This window comes from Microtus ochrogaster, unplaced genomic scaffold (assembly GCF_000317375.1).
Source record: "Microtus ochrogaster isolate Prairie Vole_2 unplaced genomic scaffold, MicOch1.0 UNK18, whole genome shotgun sequence".
In the NCBI taxonomy this organism is placed as follows: domain Eukaryota; kingdom Metazoa; phylum Chordata; class Mammalia; order Rodentia; family Cricetidae; genus Microtus; species Microtus ochrogaster.
In genome coordinates, this window is record NW_004949116.1 from 1,454,100 (window position 1) to 1,468,640 (window position 14,541).

Here is a 14,541-nt window from a genome sequence, read left to right on the forward strand (position 1 = left end):
TAAAAAAAATCACCATCTCAGAGAAAATCAAATGTCAAAAAATAACCATACTTAAATTACAAATGTTAAAGAATATAATAACAATTTATAGGTTATAAACATAAACACAATTTAAATTTAAATAATGACACTATCAAAGTTCTTAATTTAAGGGAGGCAAATATATGATAAACAATGCAGTGTTTAATCAACATTATTATTGCAAGCAGTTGGGCAAAACACTACACACAGAGTTTATTGTGTTTGCGTGTGTATTAGCGTGAGAATGTATAAGCAAGAAGCACATGCAAAAGTCAGAAGACAACTGTGTAGAAACAGTTCTCTCCTTCCACATTATGTGGGTTCTGAGGGTCAAACTTGAGTTGCCAGGCTTGAGTAGCATGTTCCTTTACTTGCTGAGGCACTCACCATTTCAAAAGAGAGAATGCACACTGGACCTTCTTTTGACTTAGTACTCAATCTGCATCAAAAGCTACTACTATCTGTCAGGCCCTATCAGCAACCAGAAGGTAGTCCCTAAGTGTCTACTGAGGGTTTATGTGCCTCCCATGCAGCAGAGGTCAGTTTCAGGACCAGTCAGTACCTGAACTGTAAATCATAGTGCCACCTATACTTTCATTGAGAGATTAGACAAAGGTTTCCTCCTCAGGGCGTTGCCTTGGGTCTTCAGTTGAAAATACTCCATTACCTACCACTGTCCCTTGGAACTTAGAGAAGAACTCATTTGGCTTTGTAAGCATGAAAAAATGTTTGTCATGTCCTGGTATCATATACATTTATCCTATAAGAATAAGGAACTACTTGATTAATTGACCGCCTGGTTCAAACCAAGAACTACCAGCAATCACAAGCAACAGCTGATCCTATGATCCATCCCACACTGCGCCTGACGACAGTCCTGCCAACATATTCTAGCCCCAGAACCACAGCTACAAGCACTGACTATCCAAGTGTGACTTGTATCCAGGAAAGGACATTGCAGCAACCCACAGTGTTAGAGCTACAATTATTGTAAACAAAATCCTCTACATGTTATTAGTTCAGAACCATGACATTTCTGGCACGACAGATCCAAGTATCTCTTAAGCTTGGGCTGAAGGACACCAGAGACGCTTCTCTCCATATCCCGCTACACAAGGACAGCTTATACATAAATAAGCCAATGTCATTGGAACTAGATTCAAAAGGACCTGAGGACACACTCTTTTGCAAGCTCATATCTCTTGAAAATTCTTACAATTACTTTCATGGCTACTAGATTACTGAGATGCTAACACTGATTACAAGGAGAAAGGGGTGTTACACTTTTGAACTCTTCTATAACTAAAGAACCTAAATCTCACCTAAACAAAAAAGCATTTTCCTGTACAAGCTATGCCTCAAAATGGGATCAACAATTATTACAACAAATGGGAGATGTGCAGACATCAAGGAGAATCAGGAGAAAGAACACTCTAGAAAATTAACTGGAAAAGAAAAAAGACATGCAAGAAATATAGTGCAATACCTCCAAAGGAATACAGTAATTCTCCAGCAACAGATCTCCATGGGGAAGAAATCTATTAAATGCCTGAAGGACTCAAAACAAACATGAGAGAAACTCATAAGTAGCAAGAAAAAAATAGATGCATAATATAGCAAAGTGAGAAAAGAAATTCACAACATTAGTGGAGAAGTAAGAAGGAACAAAAGAAATTCTGAAATTGAGAACACTCAAATAAAAAATACAAGCCAGAGCAACCACAAAAGAAAAAAACACTAAGAAAGAATGCCTGAAATTCTGAACAAGTGTGTTGAGGAAAGTAGAAAAGGGAAAGGAAGGAAAGAAAAAAAGAGGCAGGCAGAGAATGAACCATACCAATATTCATATAGAATATTCCAACAGGAGAAAATGAACAAGGCTCCTAAACCTATTTAGTGAAGTAAGAGTTGAAAACCCACAATCTTCAGAAAGATACGTCAGAACTTTCTAGAGTAAAGTGCCAGCTAGAGATGTTTGTGAGATTGTGACTACTCCAGCACTGTGGAACACAATCAAAAGAAGGTCAGCTTTCCTGTTCTCTGAGTATCAGTATGCTATTGTGTGAGGAAGGTTGAGCTAATCTGGAGGCCTGATAACAAAGAACAAATCACAGAACCTTAAGTCAGTCAACTCACTGCAATCCCACATGAGAGCTGCAGGGGCAGCTGTGTAACTGGGAGAGCCAAGCTACTTTAACTCCATGTTAAAAAGATCATTTACCAATGTCAAGTTGGTTTCATTCCAAGAATACAAGGATGGTTCAATACAAACAAATCAGCAAAATTTAGTGAAGGAAGGAGAGAAGGAGAAAATACTGATTACATGAAGTACAAAAGGCCTTTGACAATGTTTCACATCCATTCATGACAAAAAATAACTGAAGAGTCTGGGAATAGACCAGGCATACAAACAAAACAACATTACTGAATAGGGGGAAATTGAAATTTTCCTCAAAATCAGGAATGAGAAAAGACTCCTTCCACTCTTACCCAGTATAGAGCTTGAAGTCTTGGCTATGCAATAAGGAAAGAGAAAGGAAAAAGAAATACAAATAGGAAAGAAGTAAAATGATCTTTATTTCTCGATATGTGTTACACTTAAAAAACACTAAGGACTCAACCAGAAACTTTTGTAAACCTGATAAAAGCACTTTCAGCATTTCATCAAACAAACAAACAAAAATACAGTATATAAAACAACAACAAGAAACCAAAACTGTCTTTTCATATGTCAATGATGAAGGGGCAGAGGGAAAGACAGGACAAAAACTGAAGTTGGTCTATCTTTCAAGTTCTAAGCCAGTACATACCCAGTTTAAGTCAGTCTGGGAAGTTTAATAATATCCCTTAAAAATAATAAATGTCACAGCATGGTAAGTATAATGTGTTTTGTGACTTAAAAAGTGATGATAAAAAATAAACAAATAAATAAAATATTCCATAATGCTAGCAAATACCACAAAATGTTTTAGACTCTAATTGAATTTCATAGAATTTTCCTATTATGAAATAGTACTCATTTTCCTTAAATATTTAAAATGTAAAAACCAGTGGCTAATTAACCAAAGTACAGAATTTAGAAAGAAGCTATCAGTTGTTGACCTCAGAGTCCCCAAATAAAAGTCTTAGTCATGGGTGAGAGGACATAGCTAAGCAGTAAAGCATTTCTACAAAGCCTTGAGTTTAATCCTCTGGGCTCCACCACACACTTTATAGTGAACAAACGAACACAAACACATACACACACATGAGTGCAAATAATATATACATGCATACATGCACAAATAGATAAATGTAATTTTAAATATTTAAGTCTTATAGTATATAAGAGGCCTGAAATTCTTTGTCTTTCCAACTCCTAAAATGGTCTAAATCCCAAATCTCTTTTCAGCATTCAGAATTTCGATCTCTTAATTTTTGTTTTTGTATTTTTGGGTTTTGTTTGTTTTTCAAGACAGGGTTTCTCTGTAGCTTTGGAGCCTATCCTGGAACTAGCTCTTGTAGACCAGGCTGGCCTCGAACTCACAAAGATCCACCTGCCTCTGCCTCCCGAGTGCACACCTTTAGGTGTGCGCCACCACTCCCCAGCAACACATTTCTTTAAAATGTTAATAAGCTAAAATAATTTTTAATTGGGCCAGTCATCTATTAAATAGCTCGGCAAGGAAAGGCTCCTGTCACCAAGCTTGATGACTTGAGTTCAATTCCCAGGCCAAAGAGGTGGAGAAAGGGAACCTTCTCACACAAATTGTCCTCTAACTTTCTCAGGCATGCTGTATGTCTCGGGCACACCCACAATCAAAATAAATGTAATATTTTTTAATATCCTTACTTTTTATAGGGCTTAAGTCAAGGGTAGTCAATAAGAATTGGTAGTAGAGAAGTTGCTAAGATAGCTCAGGAGGTGAGGGTGACTGCTGTCAAGAAAGTAAATGGAATTCAATTGCTGTTACACACATGGTGAAAGAAGAAAACAACTCCCTCAGCTAGTCCTCAGACTGCCAACTGTACAAGGTAATTGCACACCTTCACACATACACTTTTATACAAGCACACACACAGAGGTACACAAAGTAAATATGCAATTTTTAAAAAAAGAAATTGGTCATAGATGATAGATTCAAATAGAGCTTGTTTCAGAATTAAAGAACTTGTTTCTGATAATTACAGACAAAGTAAAGTATCCTGGGCATTATCTTTACTATGCAAAGTTACAAAGATCTTTTGTATAAACCTTAGTGTACTTATATCCCACTATAACTTAAGAATAAATGAACACCGTGTTCTATGGAACACTTCAGGGAAAATACAAACAGCAATAACACTCTGACACTACTTTAAGTTTTGAATGACTGAATCTAATAGTAAAGGTTTGACATCACTGGCAATGGCTCCTCTATGACCACCTCACCACCCAAGTATTTTGTAAGCTTTTCATCATGTTTGGCCAAAACTACTCAGAATTAGCACTTAAGATAACAAAAGAAAGAATGCAGGTCTCAAAAAAATATGAATCCTCTTATCCCACCCCCTCGATGAAAACAGGGCATAACACTGATCTCAAAATGTCACTCAAAATACAAATCAATAATCATTTAAAGAACAACATACATGGTATACTTTCCATCCAAATAGGGTAAAGCGAGTTTTAACTACCATCTAAGAAAAACAGAATCTTTTTTATTGCATACAAACTTATGCATACCTATACATTATCATTATACATTGTCATTATAAACATCATGAGGGCCCTTGAATTGGTTCAGTGGGTTTAGGTGCTTGTTGTCTGTCAAGCCTTATGGCCTGAGTTCCATTCTTGGGACACAGAGTGGAAGGAGAGAAATAACTCCAAGTGGTCCTCTAACCACCAATTCATGAACAAACTATGTAACTAAGTAAATGTAATAAAACTTAAATATTCCTATGAGTTTTACTGATGCCACTGGCCCTAACACAATAGCAGGTCATCTCAGCCTTTTGTCATTGCCTTCCTTATAATTCGTTCAATGTTATGAAATAAACCAAAATTAAAATCTTAACAAAAGAAATGGTGCTGACTCATCCATCACAATCATAATCTAGCTATCCAAGTATGTTCACACTAAGCAATGTACTATTATGCAGTAAACTAATGTAACATAAACTTTCTAGAACCAGCACTCTGGATTGGTAGGTGAAGAGTGTCAAGAGATACTGAAGGTAGAAGGCAGGACCTTTCATATACTAGCGAAGCATATTGCAACTGAACTATAAAACCTCAGACCCCTTTCACATTTAATTCTGAGATAAGACCACACTAAGTTGATTACCAAACTGGCTTTGAATTCACTAAGAAGTCAAATTGGGCCTGAATTTGCAATCTTCCTACCTAAGCCTCCTGAGTAAATGGAACTACAAGTCTGTGTCTCCAGACTATTCTTAAATTAACAATCATTTATATGAATTAGGTCTGGATAATATGAGTAAAGCAACTGGGACCCTAAGTCTTTTCCTCAGCTATACTTCTGAACACCTTATTTATTAAAGCACATACAGTTCTATTGTCAAAATTTCTAGCTTTCATGTTGTTTTCAAAAAGCTATGTCACTTCTCCTACATTTATTCATGCAAAAGCAAAACGAATTTAGAGTTGACAAGAAGGATAGCTTCGGGATTTGCTGCCTTCACAAATGGAAGGTAGCTGTTGCATTTATTCTTGAGATCATTCAACAATAGGTAAAACTCTAAAAAAAAACAGGGTGTGTGCATATTACTTTAAATATTGCCAAAAAAAGATTAAATGAACTGACAAATGGAATGAAAAAGAATATTTTCATCAGCATTTGAGGAGCTGAACATAGTTCTTCCATATTGTGGACTAAAGTCAGGGTCTTATTTTAAAACTATGAAAAAGGTGGTCTTTAAAAGTCACTACATGTGCCTGGCAGTGTAAACACACCTTTAATGCCAGCATTTAGGATGCATAAAGAGGTGGATCTCTAAGTTTTAGACCAGCCTGGTCTGCAGAGTAGTTTCAGGGCAACCAGAGATACACAGAGTAACTGTGTCTCAAAAACGGATGGATGGACAGATGGATGGATGGATGGGTGGGTGGATAGATGATAGATAGATAGGTAGGTAGGTAGGTAGGTAGGTAGGTAGGTAGGTAGGTAGGTAGACGGACGGACGGACGGACGGACGGACGGACGGACGGACGGACGGACGTCACTGCATGAAGCAAGTCTTAGAGGCACACATATTTAATCCCAATACTTGGAGGCAGAGGCAGAGGCAGGGGAACTCGATGAGTTCAAGACCATCTTGGTCTACACGAGTTCCACCCAGGACTACCTAGAAAGAGACAGTCTCTAATTAAGTACATTAACAAACAAATGGTTATATGGACACAAAAAATGTAGTTAGTAATTCCTAATTCTAAAATGGATCATTTTTTTTTATTTAAATGTGAAGTTTTAAATTAACTGAAAAAGCTTATACAAACTACCGTTGGTGTAATTACCAATTCTCTGCTTTGAGTTATACTACACACTTAATAAATAATTCTTCTCAATGAAATTTTATCTTTGGATAAATGTTAGATGATTGTAGGACAGGCCTAGGATGTATAAAGCCCTGGATTCTATCCATAGTACCATATAAATACCAAAGAGGAAAAGCCACAGGATCTGATGTTCAAGATTATCTTCCATTATATATTAAGCTATCAAAAACAAAACCAGAACAAACAAAAGAATGTGGCTTAAAGATTTGTTTCTTCTACTCACTTCTGTGCTCCCTGAGACAACAGCTTTGTCCACATTCACTAATAATGGTTCTTCCATTTGGCATATTCCCAGTGACCACTCCACACATCGATGATGAGCCCAGCAAGTGCCTAAAATAGAAAAAGGAACAAATTAATAAACACTAAAGGTATTGCTGGAATTTGGGTATGGGAGCACATGGCAGTAATCTCAGTACTAAGGAGGATGAGGTAGGAGGATCCACTCGAGGCCAGGCAGGGCTTAGAGTTATGTGAGTTCAGGATAATGAAGGCTACAGAGTAAGAATTATCTCAAAAAAACTAAACAAACAAATCAAAATGTGTAAATATGAAGTGTATCTTTATGTGATTCTATCAAAGTAGCCTTTCTCAAACTGGCCCAGACTATGACTTGAGTACTTATTTGAGAACTTTTCAGTAATGAAAATTCAAGCACATAATTGAGATCCACAAAATCAATAGGTTTTGTGCTACAGTTTAACAAGCCTTCCAGATGATTCTGATGTATATATAGAAATTTTGGAATTATTGAATTAGTAATTATTTTTTCCACAAGCAAAATTCACTTAGTCATTTTATTTAAACACTGTTTTATTTAGTATCTTTATATAAAATAAAATGAAGTTGATGATAAGAGTGCATGAAAATTTAACAGCATCTATACTTCTACTCCTCTCAATTGCATGCAAGAACACTCATCTACAGCATTTGGCCTACCATCAACCATCAGGTGAACTGCAACAAGAAAGAGATTGGCTAAAATTTCCAACAGCACCATATCCTGTGGATCATCATACTACTACAGTAAGTAAACCACTGGAGGCAAAGACTTACACTTCACTTTCACTGGCAAAAGGCCTAGCCTAAATGTTCCCTAAGTTTCACATAGTTCTTTGAAATTTTCTCTTGCAACTGTCAAATACCTATGAAAATCAAATGATAATCAAGCAAACTTAATTATGACATTTTTTGTAATATGATCTTATTTATTTCTAGAATTTACTATTGAGTAAGCACCAAAATATAAATGCTTCTAGAAACAAGTGGAAGCTGCAACAGCAGAGAAGCCCCCTACCTGTAGAATCAAATAAAGCTTGGACATCAAGGGCATCTGGAAGGCCAACCAGACTGAGTTCATCCCATAACTTGCCAGCCTGGTCCTCAGAAGATGTCTGGGTGCTTACACTTACACAAGAAACTACATTCTGCTGGGAAGATCGTTCTCTGAAAAGAAAATTAAGTAAAAGCTGTGAAAAATTACTGGAAAAATCATTTCATTTTATAACAGTAAGTACAAAGTATGTCAAATAGCTTTAATTATCAGTTTAATTTTCAAAAATTGGTCTATTCTTATTATTCATAATATTAAAGGTGGTATTACACTATTTCATGTAAGCAACAGTTAAGAAAATCTCTCCCGGGGCTGGAGAGATGGCTCAGTGGTTAAAAGCACTGGCTGCTCTTCCACAGGTCCTGAGTTCGATTCCCAACAACCACATGGTGGCTCAAAACCATCTATAATGAGACCTGGCACCCTCTTCTGGCCTGTAGGCATACATGGAGGCAGAATGTTGTATACATAATAAATAAATAAATAAATAAATCTTTTTTTAAAAAAAATTCTCCCAATCGTAAGAAATGACCATTACAGTTATAAATTCATTTTTTCCATTCCTTAATATAAGTTTTAAAAGTAACTCATTCTATCCAGGAACCATGTTTTTTAAAAATACAATGAAAGATCTCACTTATAAAACATGAGAAACTTTTAGCATGCATTATCTTAACACAAAGCTGGCAGATAACTTTATTTGCAAATGGACTATTTTCCAGGGAAAACAAAAGCCCATTTGAGTGTGAAAGGGGGGAAAAAGGACGTGAACACGTGAGCTTAGCTTTCTGATGACCAGCAGCTGGTCTGTAAGTGATGCTGAAGTGATCTCAGGACTGTACCTTACAAACTAAAAGCAAAGTGGACATTAAAGGCATAGAGAATAAGAAAGAGAGCATAAGAGATAAAAGTAAAGAAGAATGTTGAACTGAGTGTTTTATCACATGGAAGACTTGTGGTCTGGCATGGTTTAGCTATAACTTAAAATCATTTGGTAAATAAAGACAATGCTTGTGTTCAACATTAAATATGGAAAATAAGGTAATCACCATTAAAACTTCCCCCTAATAATCTAGGGCACCTAATCTCCTTAAACTGAAGTTGCAAGCTGCCACATGGGTGCTGGGAATAGAATCTGGGTGCTATTTAAGTCAGCAGTAGGTGTTCTTAGCAAGTGAGCTATTTCCCCAGCCCCAAAATTAATTTTTAAAGGTGTGTGTGTGTGTGTGTGTGTGTGTGTGTGTGTGTGTGTGTGTGTACACCAGTGTATGTGTGAGGGTGCCTCGGAAGCTAAAAGAGGGAACAGTATGCCCTGGAGTTCCTTATTGGTGGCAGTGAGCCATTTAACCTAAATATAGAGAACCAAAGTCTGGTCTTCCACAAGAGCAACAAAGGCTTTTAACTACTGAGACATCTCTCCATGCTCTCAAGGCAATTTATTTATTTACTTATTTTATTTATTTATTTGGTTTTTCAGGACAGGGTTTCGCTGCAGCTTTAGAGCCTGTCCTCAAACGCACAGAGATCCGCCTCCCAAATGCTGGGATTAAAGGCGTGCGCCACCACCGCCTGTCTGAAGTCAAATTAATTTTAACATATTTTTTCCATCAATTACAGAAACTTTCTATTCCCTTGACTATTAAAATGACCACATATTAAAATGACCTTAATACACAACTGAAAAAAATTAAGAATACATTCCACAAGAGTTTTAGGTAACTATAATGTGTTTATGTGTCTATGAAAAAGATATAAAAATGGCTATACATACTTCTTTTAAAATAGTATCTTCTATGACAGGGGTGGAAAAGAAGGAAAGGCAAAGAGGGAGGCGACATAAATATAATGAGAGGTTATAAGCTAAATAGTCTCCAAAGTATATACACTCCTAAACTGAGAATGACAAGACATGAAGTGCCAAAAATTCTGGTTGGGGTACAACACTGCACTCTTACAAACATAAGCTGGTAGAAAGAAGGGAAGAATTACGTTGGCATGTTCTATCTTCCTCCCGTGTGTAAATCCCGTGAGCACCCTTCTGGTTTATATGACCTTTGTTACATTTTTTCTTCCAGGTTAACTTGTGTTACCACATCAATTTTCCGAACATGTAAAATAAATTTAGAAAGCCACTGTTTGCTGTGTTAGTGGTAAATGAGACAGTGTAAATACAATGTGTAAAATACAAAACTGTTCAACAGCAACAATCTCAACTGTAAATTGAAGAGATCAAAAGCAAATAAGCTAGAGGTCATTTCTCCTTCAACAATTTAAATTCAAAATTTCTTACTTTCTCTTTCCTCTTTGCTTTTGTGGAGCTGAGTTCTGTATTTTCTCACAGGTCTCGCTGCTGTTGTCATCGATGCTCCTGTTACAAAGTTGATCTTTCCAGGGTAAGATAAGTCCAGGTGTTACTCTGAATTGTTTTAAGTCTCCTTGTCCTAAGGAACTTTTCTCCCCACAATAACAAAAAGCACAGAGTTGTTCACTGGCAAGAAATGAAAAGTAGATTTATGCAATAACCTTAATTATATTTTAAGCTAAATTTTAACTATATGTTCATAATCTACATTGTGATTATACCATGAAAACAACTGAAATAAATAGCAATTATATATTTGCAATTCTACTTTTCTATAGTATGATTTCTCTCAAGATTAACTTTTGGTTCATATCTATAATGTGTATGCAGGGTCCCGTGGATGTCAGAAAAGGGAACTGAGTCTCCTGGAGCTGGAGTTATAGGCAGTTGTAAAACCACCCAACATTGGTATTAGGAACTGAAGTTGAATCCTCTGAAAGAGCAGCAAGGAATTTTAATCACCAAGCCACCTTTTCTAGACTCTTTCAGGTGGTTTTAATCGTTTATTTATTATTGCAGTACTGAGGATCAAACCCAGAGTTTTACACACAAGATATACAAGTGTTCTAGCACTAAACTACACCCAAACCCAGCATCACCTTTTACAAAAATTTTTGTGGGTTTAGATGTATGCATACACGTGCATTCTCATGAGAACAGTAGCATGACATATGATGCATGTGGAAGCGGGAGGACAATCTAAGGTACTGTTTGTTCTTTGCCTTCAACCTTGTTTGAGATAGGGTCTTAATGTGTATACCAGTTAACTATCAGCCAGCTGCCAGAGATATTCCTATCTCTATCTCCCATAGGAGCACTGGGATTAGAGAATGGTGTGCTACAACATCCAGCCTTATGTGGGTTCCTGATTCAAACTCAGGTCCTCATGCTTGCATGGCAAACACTTTATTCACTTGGCCATCTCAAAATAAAACCTAAGTATTAAATCTAAATATTCATCTCAAAAGAAAACCTAAGTATTAAATCTGACAACCACATATTTTTGGGCTCTATAAAGCCTATGCTAACAACATTTATTTAGTTGTTAAAAACATCCTTTATGCATGTTATATATACTACACCATAATATATATGAAGAAAAATCAGAGAAAAAAATTAGTAAATTTTTGTGTTGTTAATGTATTGGGAGATTAGCTGGATAAACAGAAAGAAATAAAGACTTTAAGACTGAGAGGTTAATTTTTATGAAGATGTTATAGCAAACACATGACATTAAATATCTGTGAAGACCAATAAACTATCTCATCAAGATCATAATGTGAACTAAAAACTTCAGTTTAAAATATGTAAAATTACTGATCTATTAACTACAACAAACAGACCATACTACTGCACAATACTAAACTACTGCAGACAAGCAAGAATGTAGAAACAGGAACATTCTGAATTATCTGCTCAAATTTCCAATAAAAGCACTGTTCTCAAAATTAGTCTATTAAATTTTAAAGAGAAACCACTAATACTTAATAAAAGAGACCCTACAGGAGATAAAAAAGACTGCTTCTCCACAACATATTTCTTATAATAAATACGCATGCATGGATGCATGCAACCACCACACGCACACTATTGTGTGTAAGGCAGAGGGTCTCACTAGGTAGTCATGGCTGACCTGAACTCACTGTGCAGACTCTGCTTCCTGGTCTGAGGATTAAAGGTACATTGCAACATGTTTGGCTACACACATACTTTTTAATAATGAAAGAAAATATTCCAAAAAAAGTTAATATATTGCACTGCAAATCCTAATGTATTAGAAATGATCAATAGCATACAGATGGTCTCCTTTAGTCAAAATGCAAATAAAGTTTATAAAGTACACTGATAGTAAAACACAATAAAAGTTTTGTAAGATGAAGCTAAAATCCTAACCAAAAATCAGTTACAAACTTAGAGAAATCAAAAGTTAAGTATTAGTAATTTAAGTTTTCTACAAAAGAGGTTGTTTGAATTTAAGTGAGTACACTGACAGAACATTAAAAGAAGAGTAGGAGCTAGAGAAAGGGTTCCGTGGTTAAGAGCACTGATTGTTCTTTTCAAGGAACTTAAGTTTAGTTGCCAGCACCCACATAGAAGCTCACAACCATCCATGGTACACAAACGGCATACATACATATATACATGCACACAAAACACTCACATGCATAAAATTTTTAAAAAATGTTTAAAAGAAAACAGAGATAATAAAACAGAAATTAATGGATAAAGACCTCACCACAACCCCCCCCCCCCAAAAAAAAATCAGGGCTCAAATTCCTTAAAAATATCTCTGGTAGCCGGGTAGTAAAGGTGCAGTCTTTAATCTCAGCATTCAGGAGGCAGAGGCAGGTGGATCTCTGTGAGTTTAAGGCCAGTCTGATTTACAGAGAAGGTTCTAGGCTATCCAAAGCTAAACAGACATGGGGGGGGGTAAACAAGTCAATTAATCAATCACTCAATCAATTAATATGTAGCACAAATAATAAAAATTCAACGGATACTGTGGTTCAAGCTGAAGATCAAAAAAGCAAAGCAGCCAAGCCACTAGAGAGATCTTACCCCAGCCAAGGCTCAGACAAACAAAGGGTGATCCTGCAATGCTCTCCAACCTGACTCCCCATTCCACTGAGTTCCTGTCCCTTCCCCTTTATACTCCTCTCTCTGCTTGGTCACATCACTCCTGTCTCCACCTCCCAAGAGCTGGGATTAAAGGTATGTGATCCTAAATGCTGGGATCACCTCCACGTGGGCTAAGTTTCTCTTTTAGACAGACTTAAGTAGCCCAGGATGGCCTTGAACTCGCAGAAATCTGCCTCAGTCTCCCAAATCCTGGAATTAAAGGTGTGTGCCACCACTCCCTGGCCTGTATGGCTGACTAATATGGCTGCTTTGCCCTCTGATCTTCAAGCAAGCTGTATTTATTAAAACACAAATAAAATATACCACTATATAAATCTCTGGGAGAACAAAGTTGACAAAGTACAAGCAAGTTTCCTAGAATGAAGAGAAATAAATAATAAAATAATGAACATTTACTATCACTATTTCTTTTTAACATGATGGCAGAAATTCTAAGCTAACCAAACCTGACACAGAAATAAATAAAAAACATTTTAAGAGAAGCAAAATTACTTTTATTTGCTGATGACAAAACTAATATCTATATTCAAAACTCTGAAGGCTCCATTAAAATTGTTAAAACTGAAAAATATTCTGTCAAGTTACAAAACATAAAAAAACATATAAATAGTGTTTCTGTATGCTAATGAAGAGCTATTTGAAAAACTAGAAAATACTCCCAATCACAACAGCCAACAAATAAATAGCTGCATGTAAATTTATTCAAGTAATAGGAGATTTATACACTTGGAACTACAAACATGTAAGGAAAAAAATCCTAATCATAGGGAACAAGCCTAAGAGGCAAAAACAGTACACTTATCTGTAATCCTAACACTCAGAAAGCTGAAGCTGGAGGATTACAAATTCTTTACTGCACAGGATATGTACAGAGACCCTGAAGCAAGATCACAAAGAAGGGGAGAGGAGAATAAACTCTCTTTAAAAGGCATCACATCCTCTAACTTCAAAGCACATTATAAAGTAATGAGAAAATTATGTATCATCAATGGAGCAAATAGGAATCTGAGAAATAAACCCTCACATCAATCTATCTTTGCAGGAAATGGCAAGAGGACACAATGAGGAAATGGGCAGTCTTCAGTAACTGTTTGTTGGCAGAGCCCACCCCACACCCAACTATCTTGAGAGCTATCTGTTAGCGCAACCCGCCCCACATTCCAACTATCAAGAGAACTGTTTGTGGTTGGAATCACAAAAGGAACAATTCGGCTTGCATAGAGAACTAGGTGTGTCGACGTGACCCCTGACTGAGGACTCCTGACCATTGCTGCCCCAGCAAGATCCCATGCCCCTGCCCCAACCCGCTGGGCGGTTACAGAGGAGTCTTTCAAAGGGCAACTAATGTGACAGACACACAAAATTTCAAAAGAACTAAGACAAAAAATGCATAGGGTGCATTCAAAAACAGTGGGAGATGAATCTGAAGACAGACCACCAGGGTTAGACCATGCCTTACAGAAACAGATAGAACCTGAAATGCTAAATACTACTAAAATGTCATATTTAAATATAGTAGCCATTAAACTTAGTGAAGAACAGCTCTAGCTTAATTTAACAATAATTTTTAAAACTAAACTATATTATGAAAAGGTAATGAGAAGAAAGCAAGTAAAAAAAAATAGCCAATAGATTCAACCAAAA

At 36.4% G+C, this 14,541-nt stretch overlaps 1 protein-coding gene across 10 annotated transcripts in view; it reads right to left on the minus strand.

The window, feature by feature from the left end:
• Kmt2c (lysine methyltransferase 2C) overlaps positions 1-14,541 on the minus strand; it is a 171,816-nt gene that overhangs the window by 130,905 nt on the left and 26,370 nt on the right. For all 10 annotated transcript variants that reach the window (XM_013353872.2, XM_013353875.2, XM_013353876.2 and 7 more), the window contains exons 3-5: positions 10,186-10,383; positions 7,860-8,008; positions 6,786-6,895 (exon numbers count right to left, since the gene is read on the minus strand). In XM_013353872.2, the coding sequence (XP_013209326.1) occupies positions 6,786-6,895; positions 7,860-8,008; positions 10,186-10,383 (457 nt within the window). The remainder of the gene's footprint in view (positions 1-6,785; positions 6,896-7,859; positions 8,009-10,185; positions 10,384-14,541) is intronic.